Source organism: Cebidichthys violaceus, unplaced genomic scaffold (assembly GCF_023349555.1).
Source record: "Cebidichthys violaceus isolate CVI_PGR_0920_01 unplaced genomic scaffold, fCebVio1.0.p SCAF_5, whole genome shotgun sequence".
Lineage (NCBI taxonomy): Eukaryota > Metazoa > Chordata > Actinopteri > Perciformes > Stichaeidae > Cebidichthys > Cebidichthys violaceus.
In genome coordinates, this window is record NW_027176705.1 from 8,440,788 (window position 1) to 8,468,638 (window position 27,851).

The following is a 27,851-nucleotide window of genomic DNA, read 5'->3' on the forward strand; positions in this document are numbered from 1 at the left end:
ACACACAATTTCCTCCCTCCAGTGGTCCATAGACCTCTCCGACACCCCATTCTCTCTCTCAGTCTGGGCAGGCTGCCAGCTCCGCCCTTCCTCTCTCTCTCTCTCTCTCTCTCTCTCTCTCTCTCTCTCTCTCTCTCTCTCTCTCTCTCTCTCTCTCTCCCCCCCCCCTCCCGTTTTTTTTACCCTGGATCTCTCTCTGTGTATTCTGTACATACCAAGCCAAGCCTCACAATGCTGCATTTACTGAAATAAGTGGCATAGAAATTTGCAGGGATGTTGCTGTTCCCAGACGCCCCTCTCTGTGGTGGACTCGCTCTGTGAGGCAGTGCAGCACTCAGACGGCGCTGGTGGAAGAGCGGGGCAGGTGGACTGAGAGAGAGGAGAAACTAGCATCACCTGTTTGGGAAATCTAGAACAACGGAGGACGAAAAAAAGAAGGAGGAGTCTTCGGAGAGCGGAGGTCTCGCTGTGTCAACCCAGCCACCCCACCCTACTCTCTCTCATATGCACACACACAGACACACTCTCCACTTGCCTCTCCCTTCTTGCCTCTCTGTTTGTCTCCTCCACTCTCCGATGCTGGTGTGGTGAACAGCAAGACACTCTCGGCTGAGCTGCATGGAGGCTCAGGGAGGGGCAGGGAGCCCAGGTATGAGCCATTTTTATTCTTTCTCTTCTCTGTGCCACAGCTTTTGCCACATTAGCACGGTGTCTGTCTTTTGAATGACTTGTGCTATTGGTACACTGCTGAAAGTAAGTGTCTCTCTTACAACAGCATGTTCAAGATGTTTATACTGATGGGACTGATTAATACTTGTCAGATGAGCTGGTTTAGATCATCTAAATAAATTGTTCTGATTTCCCAGACAATATATAGTTACTGATATATGTTAGATTTAAATTTAACAGTGCACCAGTACTCTGTCTTTGATAATTTTCCTCTCCCAGGATCCAATTGTGGAGGGTTCATGTCTACATGTAAGCTTCATGTTTAATCTATTGCCTAACAGTACAGGTCTTTTTATAACCACACACTGTAGTCAACCATGCAAAAGCTGGACTGATGAAATACAAATTGCAGTACAATAGTGGACTCATATGGCCTTTGTGTTAAGGCCATCCAGAGAAGCTGGTGCTGTGTGGTAGCACTGCACAATGCCCCAGTACTAATGCACTGAAACATTCACAAAGGGCTGATGATATAACTGTGTCTATATTGCAGGCTAATTATTGTAAGCTATCTAAGATATGACAGATTATAACATTAGCTTTGATAAATAATAAAACATTATTCATCAAAGCTGTAGAAGGATAGTTTATTTATCAGTATATTAGCTGCATCTGAACCTCCAGTGTGCATTTAACCACTATTACAGTATTGCTTTATTACGCTATTGTACCTTGGGGTAAACAAAATGTCTCTGCAGCCACTATAAGATGCAATTTCAGCAGATATAATGGGATATCCTTCTTTTCCTGGCATGGCTTTGTTCCACTTATCATTGTTTACAGACAGGAGCACTACATGTTCATGCTGACGGCCAGAATAACCAGCCCATGAAAAATTGGGGTATTATTTGTTCACTATGATGATTGAATTAGAGTGAACATCATTATTATGATGGATCAGAGGACAGTCACAAAGTGTGACTTCTGGAGAGCAGTGTGGCTGTTCTGTTCAACAGCCACAAAGTAGCATTTCTAGCTTTACTTGGGAGGATTATAATTCAATATTGCTGGAAGATGCACCACAAACACCATAAACTGTTCAGAATAATATTTCTGGAGTCAACATTTTCTTAATTTATTCTCTCTGCTCAGTAATCTGTTTTAAGGGGCATTTGTATGGAAATACTCATTGCAGAGTGTATTGTATACCAACAAAAATGAAAACATTACTCTTAAGTACTGAAGATGAAGAACAATCAGCAAGCAAAATAATCTGGCGAAAAATAGTGTTGAGGATGTTAATTCTTCCTGCCTGCACTACAAACAGCGATAGATTTATTGACCCCAAGATTTGACTCAACTTTTGGCAAATGTACGATACATCATTCTCATCATTTTATTTCTCTCTATCTGTCTGTGGAGGGTCAGGTGTTTCACAGCTGACAGCTTGAGGCAGGGTCAGCCATTGCTTGAAACGATCATATTTCTGATAGCTGTCTGTCTTTCACCAATAGTAAAGACAGTAACATTCTTGTTGTTTACTCTTCTTTCAACACAGCCGGTTTGGCAGGTGCTGGCTAGATCAGGCCATCTGTGTGAACTTGTCCTGCTTTACATGCAGATAATACTTTCTTAAAAGCTCTTTTCTTCTGCCACTGATAACCATCCTTATGGTTAACCTCCTCATCTTCCACATAACTTTCACTAAACCTTTGGGCATATATGAGCACACAAAATGTGACATAAGGTCATGCATATTCTACATGTCCTTGGGAAATTTGTTTTTTTTAATGAATTCACTGCAACACAAACAGCTCACTACTCTTGTGATAACAATTCTGTGGAGAACAGAATTTTTTAGGGTTAATGATCCCTGGCTCCACTAGTCCATGTCGATGTGTCCTTGGGCAAGACACGTAACCTTAATTAACCTTAAGTGCTCCCACAGGCTGTTCCTCCGACATATGAATGGGTATGAATGATTAGATAGTTCTGATGGGCGGGTAGCACCTTGTATGGTAGCCCCTGCCATCAGTGTGTGAATGGGTGAATGATGACATGTAGTGTTAAAGCGCTTAGAGTGGTCGGAAGAGTAGAAAAGCACAAGTACAGTCTATTTACCATTTAAACTGCTTCAAAGCAGTTGTCTTGTGTGAGGATTTGTGTTTACTGAAGAAGGTGATGGAAATTAAAACCTAAGCGGCTAGTCTAAATACTGAACAAACATCTCATTATAACAGCAGAGGTAACTTTATATTCTTTCGGTTTCTGTGGCTCCTCGCTGGGGAAATCAATCAACAGCCACCGATGAACACTGTGCTTCTCAGGATGAAAGCAGAATCCATCATGTTCTGGCTTGGCACACTTTTAATCTGAAATGAGAAATTCAACTGTCTAGGAGCATACTGCAAGAAGAAATAGCCTCACCAGCCATCTGGTGACACCCATCAGGAGTCTGCTCTACTCCCACGTCTTTCTATCAACTCTGCATATCATCATAAAAAAAATTAAATCATAAAAAGCCATACTGCTGTTAGTTTTGCTAAATGATCCTCCTTACACATATATTTTTTTTTTTCTATCATCATTTTCTTTTAAATGTCATTTTTTTTAAACTGTAGTACTAGTTTGTATTGTTGCTAAATCAATTGTGGGATTGTATCCAACATGCCTGTTTCAGCTCACTTCAGCCTTCCTTAATTTAGAAATTCAGATAGTTCATGTTGCAATTCAGTTCTCTGTAATCTGTCAGTTAAATGTGCAGCACTTTCGTACTCTTGTCCTTACCTCACTCAGCCTCATCACATCCCCGTCTGTGTTTTAGCTGTGTCAAACAGGCAAACAGATATTGTGCATACTCCTGCATTTGAAGGGATGCTATTATAAGTACCCTCTATTTTTAGACTTGTTAATAACCTGTGTGAACTTGTTTTTCCTATTTTTGAATGTTTGAGATTGAAGAGCGTGACCAGGCTCTCAGAATATTTTTTTTTTATTAGAAACATGACAATAATATAACTGTTGAATTAGACTTTCACCCACAGTCAAGTAAACAAATCTCCTCTCAAGGAATCACGCATCTATAAAACTTTCGACACTGTATACAAATAGATAAACAACAGAAATTGATACAGGATTGACAAAAGGCTGAATGGCGTGTGTAGTCTGAATGTTGTAAAGAATATATTAGCGGCAAACAAACAGATTGAGATATTCATGAATTTCAATGGACAGGTGATGCAGTTACCTGGGGATTAATGTCAGGTTTAGAGTTTTCAATTGAGTGGGAAAACATAATATTGATTATATAAGTAGGATAATCACCGAACACGACTCAGACACTGGACCCAACATTGACTTCTTTTAGCACTTAGGATCTCTTAAGTGATTTTGTCCCCTGCGTTAGCCCAAGATGTGTCTTTGTAGATTTTACTGAAGTTTCTTAATGCCTTAAATTGTTCTAGGTTAGATGTAGACCTGAGGTCTACAGTAAGTTAACTAAAGCACTAATCTCAAATGTAATCTTGTATTAAAAATTTTGCTATGATGAATATCTCCACCTTTTTATTCTCTTTGCTCCCTCTCACTATCTGTTTATGTGTCTATGTGTGCTGATAGAGCCCAATAAAGACATCCAGAAGCTGCTGAAGCCGTCCAGCTCAGGTGACCTATCCAAGGAGTTGTTTCACCGCCCAGCAGGGGAGGAGGAGGAAGGCGGCCTGTTAGGGCACACTGCCAGCCTGCTGCACATCACCGAAAAGAGACGTAAGTACCGGGGGAGGTGGGTAAAGAGAAGACAATATTAAGAAAGTCGAAGAGTGATGAATATTCATGGTTTGCAATGTTACAGGCTCATTATGGGTGGGAAATGCTTCGAGCAAGATACCTGATCAATAGCAAGTGAATACAAGGAAGGAGATGAGGAATGTTGAATCAGGAAGGCAGAGGATATCCTGCTTCTGTTAAGGAGTGTCTTTTTAGTGACAGTCAATCGATCTATTGTAACATATGTGACACAGAATGAATCTGACATATAAAACATGTAACATTCTCTGATCTTTAAACCCAGTGAATGATTGCAGACTATTTTAGATTTTTTCGAGGTCCCACATTCTCAAAGACCACTGCAGCTTAGCCTTGGTTGAAAGGACTCATTGTTCATCAGTACCATACAGAGGCTTCCCTGTACGTGCCAGACTCGGAACCCAGTGCACAGAGACACATACACGAGTGAAAAGACAACCTTTATCTGCCTCACTAACCAAACACTTTTTCAGAGAAACAGCTCATCCAGAGGCTAATGTCTGTGTCTCGATGATTTAACGTGACCCACTAACTGGCCGTGCCACCTGGCAGGTCAGTTTATAATCTGTGGCTATGAAAAGAAAAAAAGAAAAGATTCCATCCTGAGAAAACATGTAATCCCAATGATCACCCCCTTGTTATTGTACATTAACCCCTCCATATAATTTAGAGATCAGGAATCACAGTAAAATGTACCTGCTCTTTAAATTTTATGGAGATCATTAATTCAGGTTAATGTCCACAGAGCCACAATGCAGCTTCATCTTGAATGTCACAGAAACAAATTTCTGCCTTACGCTGCAGTTTAGTTTTATCTCCAGAAAGGGGGACCACAGTTGCTCCTGAGTTGTCTGCAACATTTATTTTTAGGCCCAGAGCAAACAGCCTACCTTAAAAAGATAAACATTTCAATATCCCAGAGAGAAGCAAGTTGTTAGTGGGTTAGTGGCTACTAAATCATTGAAAAACAACAAAATGCAGGTATAATAGATGTACTAATGCATTAAAAAAACATATTAAACTGCAGTGCGGATTCATTTTCCCTTTGATATTGCGATTGGGTGGACGGATTAAAAATGTATGGTGACTGCTGTGCAGTGGTCTTAATGCGAAAAAATGTTTATCTGTTTGTATTGATCTTTAATAGCAGAAACCAGGAAGAACTGGGAAATCTGGGATTCAAAGACTTTAATGGAGTTTATTTTACAGCTTATGCTATAAAAAGTTGCGCAGCTACAGCCCAGTAAACCATGCTTTATTCATCAAACATTTTCAGCTAATGTGTTTTCATTGAGGCGACATGTTTAGATTTTAATGGAATGAGCTGTGTGTGCGTTCTCAAAGAAAAAAATTGCAGCTTACTTACCTGTCTGTTGTCGATTAGCAAACAATTTAACAGAAAATAACTAGCACAAGACAAGTATAGACAAGTGCCTGTATGTTCAGTCACTGTGAGGAGAAAAAAACATATATATATTTAAAATATATATATGTTAAATATATAAAATATATTTAATATATTTTTGTATTGTTGTTTTATATACTATCTCAATACGGTGACTGTTTCTCAATCAAACGCCTTTAGTCCATCAAAGCCCAGTGATCATTAGCAGCTGCTCAGGCTTGAATGATGACCTCAGAGCGCTGATGAACCAGTAGAGAAGGAAGGGGATCACACAGCTCCAGCATGTGAGTCACATCCCCTCTACTCCCATATCCATTCTGCCAAAAGTGAACTCCTACCTTTACCCACCCACTCAGTTTTTTGTTCCTTCAGTTGAACCAATCTGTACTTTTCTACTTGCAAAGAGAAGACAAGAGAAAGAAAATTAAAGGAAACCCTTTTATAGAACATCAAATTGACAGCATGCAAACAATTATTTGTGTTCAGTTTGCTTTTCAGTAAATCAAAAGAACCTTTATTTCACACACATTAACTTCAAAGTCAAGAATGCTGAGTGTGAGATTAAGGGCATGCTAAAAAAATAAGAATATGTTGGGAAGGAGTACGGATTAGAAGACACAAATTTGACTTTATTGGCCGCCAGCCTGTATGCTTGCTGTAAGAAGAGGCAGTGGCCTTTTACATCATCCATCTGCTTCAGGCACAATGTCCTTTTTTAGTCTCAGCGTGAAACCTCTATTGTCAGTCCTCCTCACTGGTGTCTTAAAGCTCGCCTGATTGGCTTTTGAGATGGAGGCAGTTTTTTCAGTGCGTCTGCCTGGGAGAGAAAACACACTGATCAATTATTCAAGGAGAAAGGGTGTGGGAGAGGAGAAAAGAGATGGGGAAGGGGTGGTTAAAAAACAAGCGCAGCAGAATGGGAATAACCTTGTAGCGTATTGAAAATAATGGCAGTAAGTAATGCAGGGGGTGTTTTGTTTTACATCATGCCTTCCTCAATCTATACCTTCTCTCGCTTTCCTTTCCTTCTTATTCTTTAACATCAACCTTCTTACATATATAGCTTCATCTCTCTCTCTTCTCCCATTATCCTGCTGCTCCCTCGATTCTCTTCATCTCCTCCTCCACAATTTTTAAACTCCCTGTTTCACTGCCTCCAGTTTCTTTACTCCTCCAGAAAAGGGGGTCAAAAAGACTGATAGCTGTCAGCAGGCACCTTCCAGCCTAAAGGGAAAGTAAAAATGTATTCACAAACAGTCAAGATGCAAGTAATGAAAAATATGAAGGAAAAGGTTCTATGTGATTTTTGTCAACCAATGATTGCATATTGCAGTGTTTCTCCACTGAATGTAATCAACCACTATGAGATAGCAGACAAACGGACTTTCTTAATTCTGACTTTTGGATGCTACTTTCCATTGCTGGTGTTTAATCATATGTGGTGCAGAGGTTAATGGTGTGGCAAAGGGAACTCGTTAGCGTAACCCTTTTATGAAGTGTCTTTTAGAAACAATGTATTATTTTGCTGTAAAGGGGTAATGTGATGTCAAGCCTCAGAATTATACATTTGCAATGCATTACGATGGCAGAACAAGCAAAGCCTCAAGTGTGTTCCATAAAAACTTAAAATCATTCTATATCTAAGTGGTAGCTTAACCCCTGAGCTAACAAGAAGGCGATGCTAAAAGTGACATATGTGATCTCTTTTGGCAGTAAAACCTTCTATGATTTAAATAGGACTGGGGAATAGCATGAAAGATCACATTAAACCTAATAGGATTATTACCAGCTGCGACAGTGAAAGTGGTATAGGCCCCTTTCAAAGCAGCCATGCCATGGCAGGATGTACACAGGTGTAAATGATCAGATTAATTATGGTCCCTTTCTGTCACAGTCATTCCAGGGAGCCAGCATTCACAATACCCAGGCCCTGTCACAACTAAATGGAACAGGGCAGTAATCATGTTATTAATTACACCTGCAATGACATGTCAAATGGCTTCTGCCAAAAGGGCCTACAGACTCATTGTTCACATTGTGTGAGTCTGTGTGGGAGTTGCTCGATGTTTAGATTTCTGTTTATGTTTAAATATTGTCACTGTGATAGAGTCGCTGCCATGCAAGATGTAGTCATTAAACGTGGCATGCCCCTGGGGGATCCCACATGAGATTATTGCAAAGGAAGACAAGAAATCACTAGTTTTAGTTAGTCGCCTCTATTCCTCTCTTTCTTGTGACTCATTTGTTAGTCTTCCCTCATCTTTATTTACCATTTTCTGTCCCTATTTCACTCTTTTATAGACATTCTAATATTTTCTGTGAGGCTTTTATATTCTACCTACATGGTCCCTGGCTTTGTAAATATTTGTGGATATTTAATTTCACCCAGTCCTGGTAATGAATACGGATAGGACTTGAGTAAAGCAGATGGTTTGGGGTGAAATAAAGTACAGACGAGCACACCTTTAGACTTCAAACTCCAACATTTCTGGTGTTGAATGTATTTAATATATCTGAAACATGGCACAATGACCAGTCACTACTTCAGCATGATGATCAGTCTTCTTTATGCATTAAGTTTTGATGCTTTTAATGGTTTTATGTGAAGCACTTTGAATTGCCTTGTTGTTGAAATGTGCTGTACAAATAAACTTGCCTTGCCTTGCCTTTAAATCAATAGCTGCGGAAGGACGATGCAGGGAGTTAGATGTAACAGCAGCAGGAGAGTGGGTTTAGCCTCTTCAACTAGATGCAATGTCTTAAACAGTGTGGAAAACACCAGGCAAACAACATGGGATAATAACAGCTTTCAACCTGTCACGTAACCCATCATTTCTCCACAACGTCAAGCCCACAAACGACCAGTGAAATGTTTCAGACTTGATGTTGCATGGCAGACAGGCATCCACTGATTCATAATGAAATACAAACACCTACATCTGCTTCAGTGAAGTCTCCAAACACCTTTCTCACTATAATGGTAGATTAGTTCAGCTCTATTACACAGAATCGGTTCCTAACTTGAGCGATGCTGAGTCAAGCAGATGCTCTTGGACCCTTGCTAGGCTTTATGTATTTATTACAGAGCCTTTGAAGAAATTTCACTTTACATACATCACATTCAAATTTCAGCCTGATTGGAATGCAGAGCCTGGCACGCTGATGCACGCCTCATGTGCATTTGACCCTGTTGTGTGCAGCAGTAGTGACTCCTGTCTGCTGAGGAATTTTGTGCTGAAATGAACAGGTGAAACACACCCAGGGGAAAGATGGAATTCACAATGTGTTAAAGAACTGGCTATTTTCATCTCCTCTGACTTTAGCTTTTGTTTCAGTTCTTCTGTGACTGCCTGCATGAACTCACAGGTGTCATGCTGAAACAGAGACACTGACTAAAGTGGTGAGCTCTGAGGCAGATATAAGTAATTTACTGTGTGTTGGATTTTTTTTCTGAAGTAGAGAGCATTGAGCTTTGCAAGACATGTACAGACAAAAGTGAATAAAAAAGTCGAAAGATGTGTTTCTTTGTCGAAATCAATTTTACAATAGTACTGCAAGAGCCAGTAGAGATTTGCAAGAGTACAATGGAGATTTAAGAGCGTTACATGATGGGCTGAGGAGCTCTGTGTTGAAAATATATGCAGTATATCCCCCATTTCTTTTTAAAGAGCCGCTTTTCTTCTGCACTGTCAGAAAAACGAGTGGATCATTTTAATCTCTCAACCTTCCTCCAGACTAAAAGTAAGCTGTTTTCTCTCCCGGCCTCATAGAACCACTGAGTAGTGTGTCCTCTCTGGAGGTGCACTTTGACCTCCTGGATCTGACTGAGCTGACTGACATGTCCGACCAGGAACTGGCTGAAGTTTTTGCTGACTCTGATGAGGAGAACCACAACGAGTCCCCAGCAGGTAAGGTCTGCTAAAAGGGAATTGCAACAAACTCCAATAATTGAAAAATGAAGGGAAGAGGAGCCTCTTCATGCCCATGCACAGGTTTCTATTTATGCAAATGCTACGCAAATTGTTCGAAACAAATTCCAGTAGATATTTTCTTTTACCCTCAAGCTTACATAAAAAGCTTGGTTGTGTTAGTGTGTTACTTGTATCATGTATCATTTGATTGGTAAGGGAGGCATTTCCTCAAATTAAATTCCTTCACTGCAGTCCTCTACCTCAACTCAGGGACTTTAGGGATGAAGATGCCTGCAAAAAGAAACATAAAACATTACTTCTGAATGTGGTATTACTCAGTGACCGGGGAAAGGGAGAGTTTCACATCATTATGGCCTGGCAGGGTCCTAAAAGGGCCTGCTGAGCCATAATGATTTGATATGCCATGTGACTCCCTTCAGGGACTCATCGAAAAAATATTTCAGTGTCTGGAATAAATGCCCTTAAAAGGTTAAACTTCCATTTTGAAATTGCCTCGCGCTGTTTGATTCTTATGAGAAACAGTTTTAATTTGATTCTACCAAATTGGCACTTAGAGTCTCAACAAAACAGGAAAGCAGGAATGAGGAAAACGATGAGCCTCCTGCACAAACAGACAGCAGCTTCTGAACAGGGTAAAGGCTAGCACGTCTTTCTACCAATACGCACAAGGATGCACAAAATCTTTGACATGTTTTATTTATGACCTGTGAGCCTCATCACGCATGCGGACAGTGAACTCTCTCCTCCTGCGACGCTCCTGCCTCTCAGTATGCACACAGGATTTCAAGCCAGCTCAAGATTTAGAGGTCCACCGCAACAGTTTAGACAATATCTTACAAATATTGTATATTGTCTGTGCATGGATTGTGCTCGTCAAAAAGTTCAAATGTTGGGCTTTCAATTATGATACTGTCATTACATTACATTACATTACAGTCATTTAGCAGACGCTTTTATCCAAAGCGACTTACAATAAGTGCATTCAACATTGGTAATCAAAAGAACTACTAGTCACCAGGAGTCATAAGTACATTTCCTTTTCCAAACAAGCATCTAAAAGCATGAAGCAGAGCATAACTCAGAGCCAAAGTACAGTGCAGAAACAAGAAAAACAGTTAGTGCTATAATTAATACGAATACAATAAGTGCAACAAGCTAGTATGAAAACAATAAGTGCTAAGTGGAAGGCTCAGGGTAGCACTTCCTGAAGAGGTGGGTTTTCAGCCTGATGAAAGATGGGCAGCGACTCCGCTGTCCTGACGTCAGTGGGAAGTTCATTCCACCACTGTGGGGCCAGGACAGAAAACAGCCGTGACCGGGTCGATCGGCCGCCAGGACCTCTGAGCGACGGGGCAACCAATCGCCCCGAGGCAGCAGAGCGAAGTGGTCAGGCGGGGGTGTAAGGCTTGACCATGGCCTGGAGATAGGAAGGAGCTGTTCCTTTCACTGCCCTGTAGGCTAGCACCAGAGTCTTAAACTGGATGCGAGCTCTTACAGGTAGCCAGTGTAGAGAACGGAGAAAGGAAGTTGTGTGGGAGAACTTGGGGCGATTGAACACCAGGCGAGCTGCAGCTTTCTGGACAAGCTCCAGAGGTCTGATGGCCGACGCCGGGGCTCCGGCGAGTAGAGAGTTGCAGTAGTCCAGGCGGGAGATGACAAGAGCCTGGATGAGAACCTGCGCCGTCTCGTCAGTCGGGAAGGGACGAATCCTCCTGATGTTGTAGAGCAGGAATCTGCAGGAGCGTGTAACGAATGAAATGTTTGCGGAGAATGACAGTTGGTCATCCAGGGTCACACCCAGGTTCCTCGCAGTCCGAGTTGGCGTCACCACGGTATCATCAATGGTGATGGACAGGTCCCGGTGCGGGCAACCCTTCCCCGGGAGGAACAGTAGCTCAGTTTTGTCTAGGTTGAGCTTGAGGTGGTGTGTCGTCATCCACTTCGAGATGTCAGCCAAACACGCAGCGATGCGCGTCTCCACTTGGGTGTCACCGGGGGGAAATGACAAGACCAGCTGGGTGTCATTGGCATAGCAATGGTAGGAGAAGTCATGCGAGCGAATAACAGAACCCAGAGATGTTGTGTAGAGCGAGAAGAGAAGGGGGCCCAGGACTGACCCTTGCGGAACCCCCGTAGTCAGCATGCGTGGTTCCGACACGGCCCCCCTCCAGGTCACCTGGTAGGATCGACCCGTCAGGTAGGATGCAAACAGGGAGAGTGCAGAGCCTGAGACGCCCATCCCCTCGAGGGATGAGAGGAGGATTTGATGGTTCACAGTGTCAAACGCCGCAGACAAGTCCAGGAGAATCAGGACAGAGGAGAGAGAGTTAGCTCTCGCGGCGTGAAGCGACTCTGTCACCGCAAGGAGGGCCGTCTCTGTCGAGTGACCCACTTTGAACTCGGACTGGTGGGGGTCCAAAAGGCTGTTTTGGTGGAGATAGGAAGACAGTTGGTTAAAGACAGCACGTTTTCACCAACTAGGTGTGTAACCAATTCTCATGCTTTGCAGAGAATATGCAATAGGTTCAAATATATATTCATCATTCTGGTGACAATGACTTAAAGAGAACTTAATGGTCCACTGAAACACTGTGCTGGACATATTTCTCACTCTTGCGGAGAAACAGTCATCTTAAAACTTTATTTCTATATGCTTCTATCATTCTTATTTTCTCTTACATTTCTTATCTCCTCCTTCTTTAACAACAACAGTGTTACCTCCCTTCCTTCTCTTTTCCGTTTATTACTAATGTTCCATATCATGGCACAGCTTGTTATGTGTGAGTTATGGTCCCAGTGGGCCATCTGTGCTATGCTGCTGTCTGCAGCTCCACAGCCAATTATTTAAATTTAAGAGCAGAGGCCCTTTTTTGTGCAAGAAAGACCCTAGTTCTTTGTTTCTTAGTAAAACTGTGTGCATTGTTGAATGTAGAGTACTCTCAAGTAAAATGCTTTACCAAAACTTAAATTTTATTATATTCATTGACAGGATTCTTAATTCAGTCTCACCCAGTTTATTTCTCACTGCTGCTTGTGCTAAAACAGCTGTAGTGTAAGACAGCTTTGTGGTTGTCTTGATAATCACCATCTGGAGTTACTATACCCACTGAGCTACACTGGATACTCCATTGTGTTCACTAGCTTGTCACTAACTGTGTCTGTCTGCTGTCTGGTGCTGAGCAGGTAGCGTACAGTGTGACTTGGCAGCACTGAAGTCTGTTCATTTTAAGTTGTGAATGTCTTAAATTAAACACTTGCAGGTGAGTTACTAGTCTGAGGTGCAATATAATATAATCACATATAATCAGTCGTCCTGTTAAAAAGAACATGACATAACTAAGCTCCTTTTAAAAAGTGAAATCAGGGGATTTATAACGTTGTTTTATTTATGAAATGATGACTTCATACACAATGGGGCGACACGGTGAATCCAAGAGTAATTAGATTCAGTTTATTTCAGATTTTATGCATCATTATAACACATTCTGCCATGATTTGATTAACTTTAGTTCAGTTTGATTAATAATGATGGCTCCAAAATGTTTTGCAGCGTCTCAAATGTAAATTTAAAAATATTAAAACATGTACGCCAACGCCAATGCATCTCGAAGAATTGTACTGGAAATATGTGAGCCTTTAACAACATGTCTGTAAATTATACTAATATGTGACATTCTTATTTAACTCTTTTAACCAATGTTCCCACAGCTGAGCAGACTAAACATTTTTAGCATGTCCATCCTTCTCAGCTGTGCTTTCCAACACCACCACACCAAGATCCCTCAGGCTCTTGTTAATCGCAGGCCACAGCTGCTTTTCAGTAGCCAGGTGCAGGAGATGCAACAGCCAAGAGGCTTTAGGCCATGTCCACGTCCAAGGCCTCCCCAGCTAATCAAGATGAAGTCCTGCTGTCAGGAGACGTACAGCTGTATACCACTGTTATTATGTTAAATGATTTCATTTCCACAGCCTCAGATCTGTGAGAAAAACAAAATCTCAACAATGATTAAATGTTTCCACCCTCAGAATGACATATTCAGATGATCTGTTTTTATTGTCACTTAAATGCAAGTGGCAACCTCACAATGAGCAGGGTGTGTCATTCACTCTTGTATTTTTACCTGTATAAACTAAATAAAAATAGATCAGCCATCTGAGAATAGGTATCAACATTTCTTCCTCCGAGAACATCTCTAACCTTTTGATGTGAGATGTATCATTTTGTGCAGTGCTGCTCCCAAAAACCTCTCTCTTCTACCTGTTTGCTGTACTTGTCTCACACCCACCACAAACACAATCCTCCTCTCCTTCATCTTTTGTCTTTCAGCTTTCTTTATCTTTCATTTCCAATCTCTTTCTCCATGTCTGCCTTAGATACGGCTTTAACACAGAGGAATGATAAAAAATCCCAAATGCAGCCACCAAGATTGCTGTAGAGAGTTTGCAGACGGATACTGTAGAGCAACTGCAAAGTGTTTCACATATACCGCTACACTACATTATTCTCGATGGGAAACTGAGTATGTGCCAGTGGGTTGAGGCCATGTAGGAGTTGAGGGAGAGGTTAATGGAAAATCAGTTTGCAAGTTAATGCTAAATGTAGGTTCTTCTTGAATAATTCACTTCTCCCTGCTGGAAACATAGCCGGGTCCTTCAAAGCCATTTAAACAGTAATCATAATCTGAATTACCACACTGGCACATTATTTGTAGACGCTTGTGTCTTGGCACAGAACAAGCACTGAACTCTGTCCAGCAGGTTTGCTCTTTGTTTACACTAAGATGAGCTTCATGAACCATAGAGTTCAGCCACATCCCTGAAAAACTACCATAGGCATAGCTTTGGCCTCTTGTTCTTGGTCATTGGAGCAGTAACAGGGTTTTAACTGATGACATTGCAGATTGCCGAAACAGGTGCAATACAGTGCAGTACCCCATAGCTCAGGGTACTCTGTGTATGTGACTGCATGAGAGTGGGAGAGAATAAAGGAAAAATCTTTGTATGTTGTGGGGAAGTATCTAATTACTTTACCTCTCAAGTGGGCAAACATTCCTTTTTGTGTGTGTGTGTGTGTTGAAAATTAATTATTTTCATGTATGAATTAATTAATGTCCATCAGTCTTTTAATTAGATGTCAAGGCAAAAACAGGTCAATATAAATCTGAATGCACATAAGGAATGGAAAATCCAGACACATCGCAGACACACAGATATGTACAGTAACCACATGAACACAACAACCAGTCAATCAGCAGGTGTTCATAACGCTTGCTGCAGCAGACTATTTCATGCTGCTGAGGAGGTTGTTGTCCCCTCTCTCATTAAAATCCAAGACGCCATTGATCTTCTGAGATCAATACCTCTTGTGGACCTCCCCCTTTCTCTCTCTTGCTTTGCGTATCTCAGTCTGAAATGTGTGTGAGGACATGGATGTGGCTTTGGGTAGATATATAAACCAGGTGCTTAGTATGACCTTCACCTAAGAGATCCAGCATTAGACTGGTATAGGCAGTGTAAGGCAGAGCGAGTTTCCAGCTCTCCATCAGTCTTTACGCCTCTTGCCTTTTTGTCCTCCTGACAGGTTGGACATCACTACCAAGTGGTACAAAGATGCAATGGCAACGAAGCTGAAAACAAATCCATGGCAAATATAAAAAAAATAGCAAAAGAAACAGTTGGTATAAAGTGGCCAAGTTTTTGTGAGTTGTAGCAGAGAGATTATTTTTGGAAATTATTTATTTACTGGTTTATACAAACAGAAAGCAGTGATTTGTGCGATGAATGCTCTTGTAGATCAGTTTCTTAGCCCGTCTCAAGAATGTTGATCCTCTCACTTTCACATGTAAGAATCCTTAAAAATGTAATCAGTGTTTTACTGATTTTACTTTTACTTTTATGTCTATTTTTATTTTTGTCATCGTTTTGTTGTGATTTTTGTTGAGTGAAACAGCAACTGAAAAAATTAAATAAATAAAAAGTAAAAATAAATGTAATCAGTAGGAGAGCTATGTATAGTGACACCAATGAACATTAAAACGACAGGGTTGCAAAGTGATTTCCTTTTGTCTGTTTCCATATTTGTATCTACCAAGACTCTGCATTTCTGTTAGTAACAAGTCGTTGTGTGTTCCCAGGTTCCCACCAGCCTATGCTGCCCAGAGGTGGGTACATGCGCTCCCCCTCGTGGACACGCTGCAGCAAAGTTGAGCCCCCGCGCGAGCGAAAGCACCACAGCGACTCGGACACTGCAGAGCCCTTAATGAAGCTGGAGAGGCCGAAGCAGCTGTGATATCTGATGCGAAACAGGCTGACTGCAGAGAGATAAAACCCACAGCCAGACAGACACAGCCAGAGCGGGAACACGAAGCGGACCAAGAGGCCCCCATCTGCCACTGTGCACTCACATAACCATGGTGCTGACGAGTTCAGGTTGAACTCTGGACAGCTAGGTCTGTTTATCTCTATCTCTTTCTCTCTCACACACAAACACACACAATCATTGTGTTTTTCATCTGTTCATCAGGTGTTCGTAATGCACTCTGGGCTGCCAAATGATTTTAAGCTTGGTTGTGAATGACAGACAGGGTATGAGGTCAGCAGAATAAGATCACCTCCATCCTTACAGCCTCTCAGGGTGGGAAATAGCTTGGACGGAGAAATTGATTCCTAAATTGTGCCCACAGCTTGTGGCCAGATCGTTCATGTGAAGTTCAGACACTGGGACTCACATTGAATTACCAGGATATGATTTGAAACATAAATCAATAGAGCTGTTTAAAATAAAATATCCCACTGAGGCTATTACTTAATGTGTTGGCTTGAAAATGTGGCAGGTTTTTTTCTGTTGCCTGCAATAATGGTAACTTTATCAGAGGAAGTGGATGTCAGTGAAGCCATGCTCTTTATACCCATCATACTTTCTCCATCTTAATGAAGAATGTGTGTTGTTATTATAATTGCCTAAACAAAAAATGTTGCACTTCTCTCACTGAATTGTATTTACAGTGCCTGTCCCCTCCCAGAATTATTGGCATTTGGTGCAGATGACACATAAGGTAATCAGACCAAGTAGCAAGCTATATGCAATACACTTTTCCATGATCAAACACTTTGTTTCGATACATTTTTTCAGATTTCTTTATCCTTTTTAAAAAAACGATGGTTGTTAGAGTTGCTGCTGCTAAAGTAATTAAAGTTTGTCATTCAAAGTTGGTAGACGCATTAACTTGATTGGTGATACTTGAAGCAGTTAGAAATGAAGGGAGAATCGCGTTATAGTCAGGTTGACTTCAGTAAGCTTTGCATGAATGCCAAAAACCCAACAAAGTGCCAACAATTTTGTAATCATCTTTGAAAAGATTTGTTCAACTCATGATGCAATATTTCACATCTTTCTAAGAAAAGATTATAGCTGATTACTTGATTTATTTATCTCACGTTTAGCTTGTCTATACCAGGGGTGCCAATAATTCTGAATGCTGTGACACGATGGATCAAAAGTGACACTGGGATGATAGAAGAATAAATAAAAGTCTTGAAAAAGTGTATTTTATTTGGATTCACAACAAACTGATAGTAGTATAACATTACTTTTGTGTCCCCTGTAAGTGCTGTTTTCATGTCAATATCAATTAAAACAAAGTCTAAACAGTGCCCTGCAGAAGAGAAAGCACATTGGTTGCTCAACCTCTGAGTAACATACGAAATGTCCTTCAAATATTTTGTATATACTTATGGCTTGATAACACACAGTGTACACATACTTTTTTTTTTATTTGAACTTTATATATATTAACCAGGTTAAATAATTATTGTAATACAACAATGGCTTAGATCTCATGCTAAATACTTTTTTGCATAAGATTGTAGAACGTCTTGTTTTACAGCACCACACATGCAGGACACACACTGATGTTGGAATAAAACTATTTTAAAAACCGTTACAATAGAAATCTGACCTTTTTAGAAATTATATCTCAAAAGAGAAAAGGGGCTGATAAAAAAACAAAATATACTGGAAATACAAAGACAAACATGCGGTGTATAAAAGCTGTTTATTTTGGTGTAAGCAACAAAAGCCTCACATTTCATTTGTTGTCACATCTCAATGAAAAATCAATAATACTCACTGACACAGCTCAGGAGATTCTGGCTTAACCATCAACTGCTACGCACTATTAACATTCAATAACAGAGTGTAACCAAACTGTGTAGTGGTTCTCAAGTACAGTAAATGAGAATGCTACATGAATGGTTATCGATCATAGCTTGGATGCCTCATAATTAGGGAACACATTCAAACACAAGCCACAACTGACAGAATGATGATTTCCTGAGTAACGGCAAATTGTTGCCATGTTAATAAATGCTGGACGAGGGTGTCAAGGGTAGGTCAGCCAATCCATCAATGGAAACCCAATTCATTCTCTCTTTACTTTGAGCGCTCACTCGATTGTGTGATCCACATGAACTGCAGACTGAATGTAAATTCATATGATTAACAAAAAAAGCATAACCAAACTGTAGTGTGAATATTGTGATCAATAAATTGCCAAAAGATTAATGTTATTTTAAGAGGCAGTTAAGAATACAGAGACTCAGAGGTAGTGTGAGTGAGTGAAGATTTTGTGGATTTTGTTATCTTATATTTAATTCTTACTCAGCTCAGTTGTTCCCAGTTCTTAAGTAACCATCAAATCAAGTGATGGATGACTGCACTCTTGTAACTATGGGACAACAAAGAAACGACAATAACCTACAGTACATGTGATCCAATTGCATTTGTAATATCAGTCATGTGTGCACAAAGCAAATGTATAAACACTTGAGTTCTAACATCTACCTTTACTGATAAATTAATTAAAAAAAACAGGTTGAAGTCTGCTGGAAGTCTATAAGACAAAATGTCACAGAAATGTAAGAATGTTTTCATTCTACAATGGTGTGAAGAAAGACTTTAAAAAGTCAAAAGTACAGTGAAAGTATCTTTAAAAACCTAAACATCAGAGAATCTGGTTTCTCCACTCAGGGAAAACACATTTTAAATATTGAATTACTAACAGAATAAAGGGGTGGCCAAGATTGGAAGCAGTCTCATTAAATGTATAGATTTAAGGTTGGATAAGTGCAATGGGCCCCAGAATATAATTTAACTCACATGATACTAGTATAGTGTGTAACTAAGAAAAACACACCACAACTAATGTACACACTAATGTCACATGATGTCAATGTAATTTGAATGTAAAAACATATCTCTTTTGATTTCTGTTTTGTAACTTGGGCTCAGTGACTTTCCTGACCATGACTGCAGATTATTCTGTCGTATGTTTGTCAGTCTTATTGCACTTTAGGACTGCATCAGAGTGTGGGAAGAAGGCCCCTCCAGTGAAATGTAAGTCACAAACTGCAGTTTTCATATAAGCCTTAGCTTACTGACCTAAAACTGATCTAACATTAAAAAGATGAGTCATTTTTTGGAATTCGCTCCCAGAGTACACAATCTACAACATGATAAATTGCATTATCTAGGCCATGTAAGGCCTGTGCAAAACAGCATCATCCCTCCCTTTGCAGCTGTCCATGAGATGAACAAGGGATTTCTTTCAGAGCCCTGACAGTCTGGACTAGATGCTGCTAAACTATATTCAACTGAATACAGTGGAATATTTGCCTTGAGGCTGTGCATCCACCTACAGGTAAAGGGCTGCTTTGTTTTGTTGATTCTGTGGGGTTTTTTCCTCCCCTTTGTTCTTGTTCCAGTTCTTCAGCCCTTCGGGCAGAGAGGTGTTCTCCTCAAACTCCCCCAGCCCTTCAACAAACTCTTCATACGATGACTTCTCCTGAAAAGGACGAGTTCCTAGCAGCTCCACCATGTCGGCTTTGTTTAGAATCTCCTTTTCTAGAAGACGTTTTGCCACCTGAAACACATGACGAATTATAGTAAATAACAAGCGTTATAATGACGATAGTAGAAGTAATAGTAATTATTTATTTTAAAATAGTGCTATTTAACATAAGGTAGATGAGGTTTGCCATCTTCATAACAGTTATTCCAACCAGTTTGTAAAAATACTAATTCAAACAAACCATAAATGAGCTGTAAAGTTGCTGCATCATACTGGTCAGTGTTCTGCTCTTTATCTTTACTTCTCTATATCCTTGTCATCAGTGATAATAGTTCTCACCTTCTCCACCATTTCTTTCTTGTCGGTAACAAGCTGAAGTGTTCGTTGGAAGGCAGAATCAATAAGCAGGCGGACCTCCTGGTCTATAAGCTGGGCTGTAGATTCACTGAAGGGCTTCTCAGTTACTAAATCACCTTGCTGAGGCAAGTCAAAGGACATCTGACCCACCGCCTCGTTCATTCCAAACTGTACAACCTAAAATATGAGGAGAAATGAGCCATGTTAATCAAAAGACAGAAGATGTTTCTTATGTGCCTTTGGTTACAACATCATTTGCTGACTTCTAATTGTGCACCTGTAGAAGTAGTCTGGGCAGTAAATATACTATTTTCCAACTGTTACTGTAGCAGTTTGTCTGCATTAAGCTACTTGTTTGCAGAGCTCAACATGAATAATGTTAGCGTGCAGTGACACAGGACCTGCTGTTTCACATGGTCTGTGATTGACCCGTCACTACGATTTTGAGAAAATTAATCTTGAAACCAAATTAATATACAGAGCAAAAAACTGATCCTGTAACTAGTGTTGTTGTTCATTATTTATTGAAGTTCACACTTCTATTCCAGCATATGAGAGTGTATGACACAACACTGACTCCCAATTGCATACAATGTAATTACAAGGTATATTCAGAATCACATACAGTAGTTTACACTTTTGTGTATCTGTTACCATGCTTGTTGTAAAATGTGGTGATCACCTGTGCATACGCAGACTGCGTGACTTTCCTGAGATCATCCTGCGCACCAGTGGTGATTCGTCGAAAGAAAACCTGCTCAGCCACTCGACCCCCCAGCATCATGCACATTCTGTCAAACAGCTGCTCCCGATTGAACAGGTACTGTTCCTTAGGCAGATACTGTGCATAGCCCAAACCTTTCCCTCTGGGAACAATTGACACCTGAGGGGGTACATTACAATTAATCTAATTATCAATATAATTGTAATGTAAAACCAAGACTATGAAAGGGCTGCAGAGGAATTCAGATAGTCAAGCAGCAGTGCCAGAAAAAGGAGGAAGGAAATGGTGTGACTACCTTAAGAAGGGGGTCTGCATGTTCTAGGAACCAGCCCGCTACAGCATGTCCGGCCTCATGATACGCCACGGTAGTTTTCTCCGGAAGCTGCAGTACTTGAGTCTTTTTCTCCAGACCTGAGAGCAAGGAGAATATCATGTATTCCATGAATATCTCAAATAAAAGCAAAAAGTTCACATTGATGGCTCAATATAAATTATGAATCAATATAAACTTACATTACATAATTGATCATAATACCAAAATGTATTGAAATTGCTTTTACTACTAACTAACTTGATTAAGTTGTATAACCCATATCCAATTGTCATTCTAAATATTGTCATAATATCAAATGAATGTCAACTTACCTCCAATGACTCTGTCGACTGCCTGCTCAAAGTGCTTTGAGTTGACATGGTGGTTGAGGTGCCGTGCAGCTATTAGAGCAGCCTCATTGCACACATTAGCAATATCAGCCCCTGAGACACAAATGGAGAGACAACAACCAAGTTAGACTGTGGTGTAATAATATTTTTTTAAATACAGTGAGAGGTAAAGAAGACAATGATCATTGTAGATTAATACAAAGACTGATCTTAGTGAACGCATGCAAACATGAACGCACATCTCTTGTTCTTACCAGTGAAACCTGGGGTTAGTGCAGCTAGCTTCCTGGCCAAAGCCTCTACTTCTATAGTGATGTCCAACTTCAGAGGTCTTAAATGCACCTTAAAGATGGATGCCCTGCCTTTAATATCTGGTGGGCCTGTAGGAAAAAAGAAAACAAACATATCATGAATTTTCAGGACATTTTCTTTTAAACAAAAGAATGATATGCAGTGCCCAAAATAAGATTAAAATAAGGGATACTGCAGAAGAAACGGGATCATATGATAATGTTTCTGATACAAAAACAAGACTACTCTTTCAAACTTCAGCAAGAAAACTCAAGTGTGTCTCAGATTATGAACCTCTTGAGGACGTCACATTTACACTTAATACAGAAGCTCATTCCACTGGTCCTGACAACCACTTTGCTCTTTTCCTGCTTTAGAGATGTTCTTGTCATACAGCTCATTTTCAAGATGACACTGACAAATGGATGACGGCCAATACATAGCTGATAACAAGGTTGTCTAAACACTTTGGATTACTTCAAGTCAAACTACAGCAACATACAAGAGGAAGTAAAGGACACCAGCTACAGAAAGTCCAATTAGAAATGTAGGTGCCAACAACTACGATATGAAATTAAGTTTGTAGAGCTGTGCATCAAATTCTGCACATCAATCAAAAATGATTCATTAAGGTTAAACCCACACATGATATCACACCTTATCTAACTTATTACTGATCAAACATGAATTAGTAATGTGTTGTTATTGTTTGAAGCAACTTTATCTAATCAATACAGTTTACATATAACAACCCAAAGACTAAAGGAAAGGGAACCGAGAGACTCAAGAACACAAAGAGGAGCGGCGTGTGCTATTCGTCATGTTGGCCTCCAGTCGTCTAATCCTTCTTTTATAAAGACCAAGCTCTTTCATTGTGACCCAGTTTTCTTTGTAATAGAGTAAACTGCCCTGCCCACTATTCTTCAGCACTGCTGGCGTAAAGCAAATTAGATCTTAGCAGGCCGAAAAAGATCAATCATTTTAACCACAAAGATAAAAGCACACACTGTGCAACACACGCTTTTAATGACATAACATGTTAACAGGTGCAAAAAAGAACAACAGCAAATCTAATAGGCTTGAGACTTATTTCTATTTAAACCATACAGGAAGGGTTTCAGTAAGTTCAAGCATAGCACACCCAGTGATGAATGATGATTTAGAGAAAAGATTTAGATGGAGATAAATTATAAAAGTCATTAACTGAAACCAGTTCTCATGCATCCAGGGGAGAGCAGGACAAATATAAAGCAAGAGAGGAGGCTGACCTCAGACAAGTGCTACACTTTACCTATGTATATATGTCGATCAAAGCGTCCTGGCCTCATCAAAGCTGGATCCAGGATATCAGCTCGATTGGTGCCCGCTAAAACGACCACGTTAGTGCTACTGTTGAATCCTGTAATGACAAAAACAAATAGCATACAAAGAGCTTGTACATTTTGCACCAGGAATGGGAGAATTGCTTGAACAATGAAAGAGATGATAGAACTCCCTACCGTCCATTTCCACGAGCAACTGGTTGAGAGTGTTTTCCTGCTCGCTCTGGTTGCCAAAGTTCCCGTTGCCTCTTTTTCTGCCAACTGCGTCGATCTCGTCAATGAAAAGGATGCAAGGGGCATTTTTTCGAGCTGTGGCAAACGTATCCCTTATCTTATATAGGACAGAGCAAAAACAAATCACTTAAATATTCTTAACAGATGTAAACATTTGAATTAATTACTACTATAGTTAGCATAATTTCCTTTTAGAGTATTGAGAACAGAGCAAAGATAGATTGTGCTCTATATTTGTTTCTCTAACATGCCAATGCAAAGAATCATTGTGTTGACAGATGATGTGGCCCAGCAGCATCACATGCATTTGACCCATCGTTCAGTTTTAAGACTACTCCTGCATTTAGCCCAGTACTGACCCTCGCTGGGCCCACGCCAACAAACATTTCCTGGAACTCTGAGCCGTTGACGGTGATGAAGGGGACGTTGGCCTCTCCTGCTGTGGCCTTTGCTAACAAGGTCTTGCCAGTACCAGGTGGGCCCGATAACACCGCACCCTGAAAACAAAGGTGTTGCTTAATGATCAATACCAATGCCTTAATGAATAATTCAGATTCACAATACTTGATATACAGAATGGCACACCTTTGGGATCTTGGCTCCTAGGTCCTGGTACTGCCGCGGGTTCTTCAAGAAGTTGACAAACTCCAAAATCTCCACTTTGGCCTCCTCACAGCCAGCAACATCTTTGAACCGAAAGCTGATGTTGTCTTTTATTATCTTGGCTTTGGATTCACTCATACTGAAGGGGTTTCCTTGCCCTCTACCCCCACGACCTCCTGCCATTGGTCCCTGCCGCATGGCAAAAAGTAAAAAGCCAACCAGGAGTAAAGTGGGGAGAACACTAAAAAGCAGTGTCCTGTGGGAAAGAGAAAGAAGCTCCATTAGGCGAGCATCAACATGAGCAAATCCAATGTGCATAAAAGTCACTTTGATATGAATGTTTCAGGTACTTCAGGTAAATTATTTTACCCGTCACTTTCACTGCTGTAGAACACAGGCACTTTCTGTGAGTCCAAACCCATTTCTTTCTGGGCCATTTCCAGGTTATGCTCAAATGAGTCAACACTGCCAATGTTGAACCACAAATAGCTCTGAAACATACACACAACAGAAAACATATAACATGCAGTATACCGTTTAGTTTACGGTGACTTATGTCACCATAAAAGAAAAAGCTTGTGCATGAAAGTATATTTTTTGACCTTGGAAATTGCTGTTTGACTTTATTATCTCATCTTAAAATATACTAAATGTTTCAATTGCACTTTGTGAACCTAATCAGTGGATTTGATTTGGATGGATTTTGTTCAATTGTCAGTAGCAATTGAAAGTTCAGCAAAAAGGGCCTTGAGGGTTTAGATCATTTTGCTAAATGTATGACTCTTCTCTGCTTGTGTTACTGTCAAAATACCACTAACACCGACCAACAGAGTGACCTATATTAAAAGCAAAAGGACAAAACAGCTTTTTCATGCAACTAACCACTTCTGATGTCTTCACTCCATTGGCAGGAATTACTTTGACATATTGTTTATTGACCACCTCCAGGTGATCCACCTGTGAAGAGAGCACTTTGTTTTTTTTTGTTCACATGGTTGCAACACCAAACTGATACAAGACGGATGATACCAAAACTAGAACACTCTCCATCTCTTACCAAGCCTCTGTTCATATAATGATGCACAAAGTCCTTCCAGGAGATCTGCATCCCCGTCTCTCGAAAGTAAAAGTACCAAAACGCTAAGGCCATGCCTGCTGCACCGATTGCAAAGTACTGAACTGCTTTTTCATCCAAGGGAAAACCATCCTGCTAGATGAAGAAATGTTGTAAGAGAGAGGAGATAAATTGGTTAAAGGTGAGACAGCAGGTGTGTCAGCAGGCCAATGAAAAACAATCCACTATGCTGCATCTCAGAACTATAAGCATCTATTTAACAGTAGAGTCACTAGTTCGGTGCTATATGTTTTAAGGAAAATATAAAATTTAACATTTGAAAGTTTAGAAAGTCTGACAACAATATATCAGCTTATGTTAATTTAACACAAAAACATAACAAATAGATAACATAAACAAACATTTGTCATAAGAATCAATTCAATTGCAATGATAAAGAAATGTGACCAAGATATGTAGTTTTTACAGTGGAAAGGAGTGGAAACAGAACCAATACAAGATCATTTATGTGACAAAAGGATGCCAAAGTAATTTCATTAATTATTACCAACTAACGTTATTAGTGTTTGATTGTAGTGCATTTTAATGAGCATTAAAAATGAATCGCACCTGAAAACGCGTCCACCAGTGCGATTCTTCTTTTTTTCTTCCTCTTTGTTTTTCGTCCTCATCATCATCTGTGTCCCGCTCTTTCCTTCCAAGAGATTCTTGCTCTTTGGTATTTTCATCTAAACAGTATCAGAAAATCAGTCATACACAGCAGCGGAATGACAACAGAGGATGCACAAATGCTGCTCGTGAGGATGACTCAAACATTGCTCACCTTCAGCTGATTTGTTGACACCAGTGCTTTCTTCACTCTTTGGGAAAAACTTTTCAAAACCTAAACCAATTCAACGCACACAGCAAAAGAATGAAGTACAAATGGCTCGTAGGTCATTGCACTCATTTAGCTACATTACATAGTGTAACAGTATAAGGAGGTGCACTACCTCTTGGTGGTTTGTTTGAGCTAAGTAGCCGAGCGAGTGGAAAACTGTGTTGATATAATCCTCCACATCTCCTTTGGATCAGTGACGCTTTCTGAAATGAAGATTCTGTATGTTAAACATGTTAGCAATAAGGGCAGGGCCATAAAAAAACAGAAAGGCATTAATTCAACATGCTATATGTAGTAGATGTCGTTGACAGGCGATACAAAATGAAACATGATCCACAGTCCAAAAGAATCTTCAGCTGTTATGAACCAGTCATGCATGTTAAAATATGACATCTGTCCTGCTACAGGTTCTTTTTTCTAAACATTTACAGGATTACTGAAATCTCATCATGACATGGGCATACTGAACTGCTTCAAAGTTAACTTAATTACCGTAGTTAACTTAAGTAGCTAATATGTGTTTCTTACACACAACTGCAAAATCTTTGATTGTGGCTCATCATTAGAAAACGACTGATCCTGGATCCTGAATGCCACCATTGATACTTGAGAATAATAGAAATCTGGTAATAGTATGTTAGCTGATCCAATTTTTTACACAGATAACATAAGCAAACATTTTGTTTACATAACAAGATATATCTAAGTAACAATATGTTATTGTTGAACAATAACTTGTATTATCAAAGATGCCAGAAACAGAGATATTTTCAAATATTAACTACAAATAAAAACATAAAACAAAACTTGATTAAAGTTGAATAGAGAAATAAACATAAAAATGCAATAAAACATGTATCGCTACAATTTACTGCAATTTCAGCCCATATCTGCCCACATACACACAGACCAGTGTCAATATATGTGTAATAACACAGTTGCTAATGTCAGGGCTCCCAATGTATGGGATGGGCTCTATTTACAATGCAGGGTGCATCAGAGAGAGAAAATTAAGGAAAACTCAATGTATTACATGTGTTTGTTTCATTGAAAAGAGTGGAAAATATTACTTATGTGACATTAACAATATGCTGTCTCTAAAATAAATGTGCATTCATAAAACACAGCTTGAAACACAATATTCAGAGTTAAAGTGTGTGTTAGATTCCAAGTAACGCACACAAGCAGTTTTATTTCTATTCAATAACTTGCATATCTCTTAACATTTGCTTAAACATTTTTTTAAGAGTCAATGCAACTGAAAGAATGAATGAATGAAAATATGAACATGCAATGGCTTAACGCGCACCACAGTCACAGAGACACACCCCCTTTGAAGAAAGCATTATCTAACAGAAGAAATCGAGTTCTACCATAAACATTACGAACGGAAATAACAGACATATCGTGAGAGTAAACAACCGAGGAATGATGCACAAACAGTGCAGCCGTTTGTTTGTTTACAGGTTTGGGGGGGTCTGCAGCCTGCAGAACACCGTGTTCCTTCCCACGACAAAGCTCAAACAAAGTCACACAGGGCTCCGTCTCCTGAAACACGCTGTTATTCAAGACATGATGAGTAGCTGTTGCAAAACTGATTTGCACACATCAATTTTGAGAGTAGCTACTTTAGGTAAAATAGAAGAAAACAAAACAAAACAATGTCACCGTACCGACGCAAGTGCGCCGCCGTTGCAGAGAGAAGCTGAAATAGTGGATAATTCTCGGCTCCACGTCCGAACCGCCCGGACTCGGTTCCGAAACTGACCGACACTCACAGACAGCAGCCCCATCGTCCGAGCTGTACTTTCACTGGGCTTCACTGGAGTGATTGACGAGCACGCAGTACCGTACACACTGATCTACGAGCGAGAAGTACCGTACACACTGATCCCGCGAGATTTCGGTGAGAAAATAGCAGTACGTGGTCATGTCAGATGTGGGACATACTGTACATTTTATATATATTTTTTAGCTTAATCAAAAGCTCTGTGGCCTATGTTTGTTTTTACTGGGTTCATACTGCACTCATCATTCAGCAAAC

At 40.1% G+C, this 27,851-nt stretch overlaps 2 protein-coding genes across 3 annotated transcripts; one reads left to right on the forward strand and one right to left on the reverse strand.

Annotated features, from left to right (window-relative positions):
• Positions 1-213: 213 nt before the first annotated feature.
• Positions 214-17,846, forward strand: dbndd1 (dysbindin domain containing 1). Its single transcript, XM_068730615.1, has 4 exons — positions 214-649; positions 4,288-4,434; positions 9,649-9,786; positions 15,945-17,846. The coding sequence occupies exons 1-4, from the start codon at positions 619-621 to the stop codon at positions 16,097-16,099; spliced, it is 471 nt and encodes a 156-aa protein (XP_068586716.1). The 5' UTR covers positions 214-618; the 3' UTR covers positions 16,100-17,846.
• On the reverse strand, positions 17,846-27,638 carry LOC137887539 (mitochondrial inner membrane m-AAA protease component AFG3L1-like). Of its 2 annotated transcripts, none has more exons than XM_068730614.1 (17): positions 27,481-27,638; positions 25,920-26,010; positions 25,751-25,810; positions 25,537-25,655; positions 24,910-25,059; positions 24,735-24,809; positions 24,222-24,343; positions 23,835-24,108; positions 23,609-23,746; positions 23,193-23,346; positions 22,985-23,092; positions 21,657-21,782; positions 21,385-21,495; positions 21,035-21,150; positions 20,698-20,898; positions 19,998-20,192; positions 17,846-19,730 (listed from the first exon to the last, which is right to left on the reverse strand). In XM_068730614.1, the coding sequence occupies exons 1-17, from the start codon at positions 27,598-27,600 to the stop codon at positions 19,503-19,505; spliced, it is 2,388 nt and encodes a 795-aa protein (XP_068586715.1). In that variant the 5' UTR covers positions 27,601-27,638; the 3' UTR covers positions 17,846-19,502. The 2 variants fall into 2 exon arrangements, with proteins under 2 accessions (XP_068586715.1, XP_068586714.1); XM_068730613.1 differs by having other exon boundaries at positions 24,910-25,062.
• Positions 27,639-27,851: the final 213 nt, after the last annotated feature.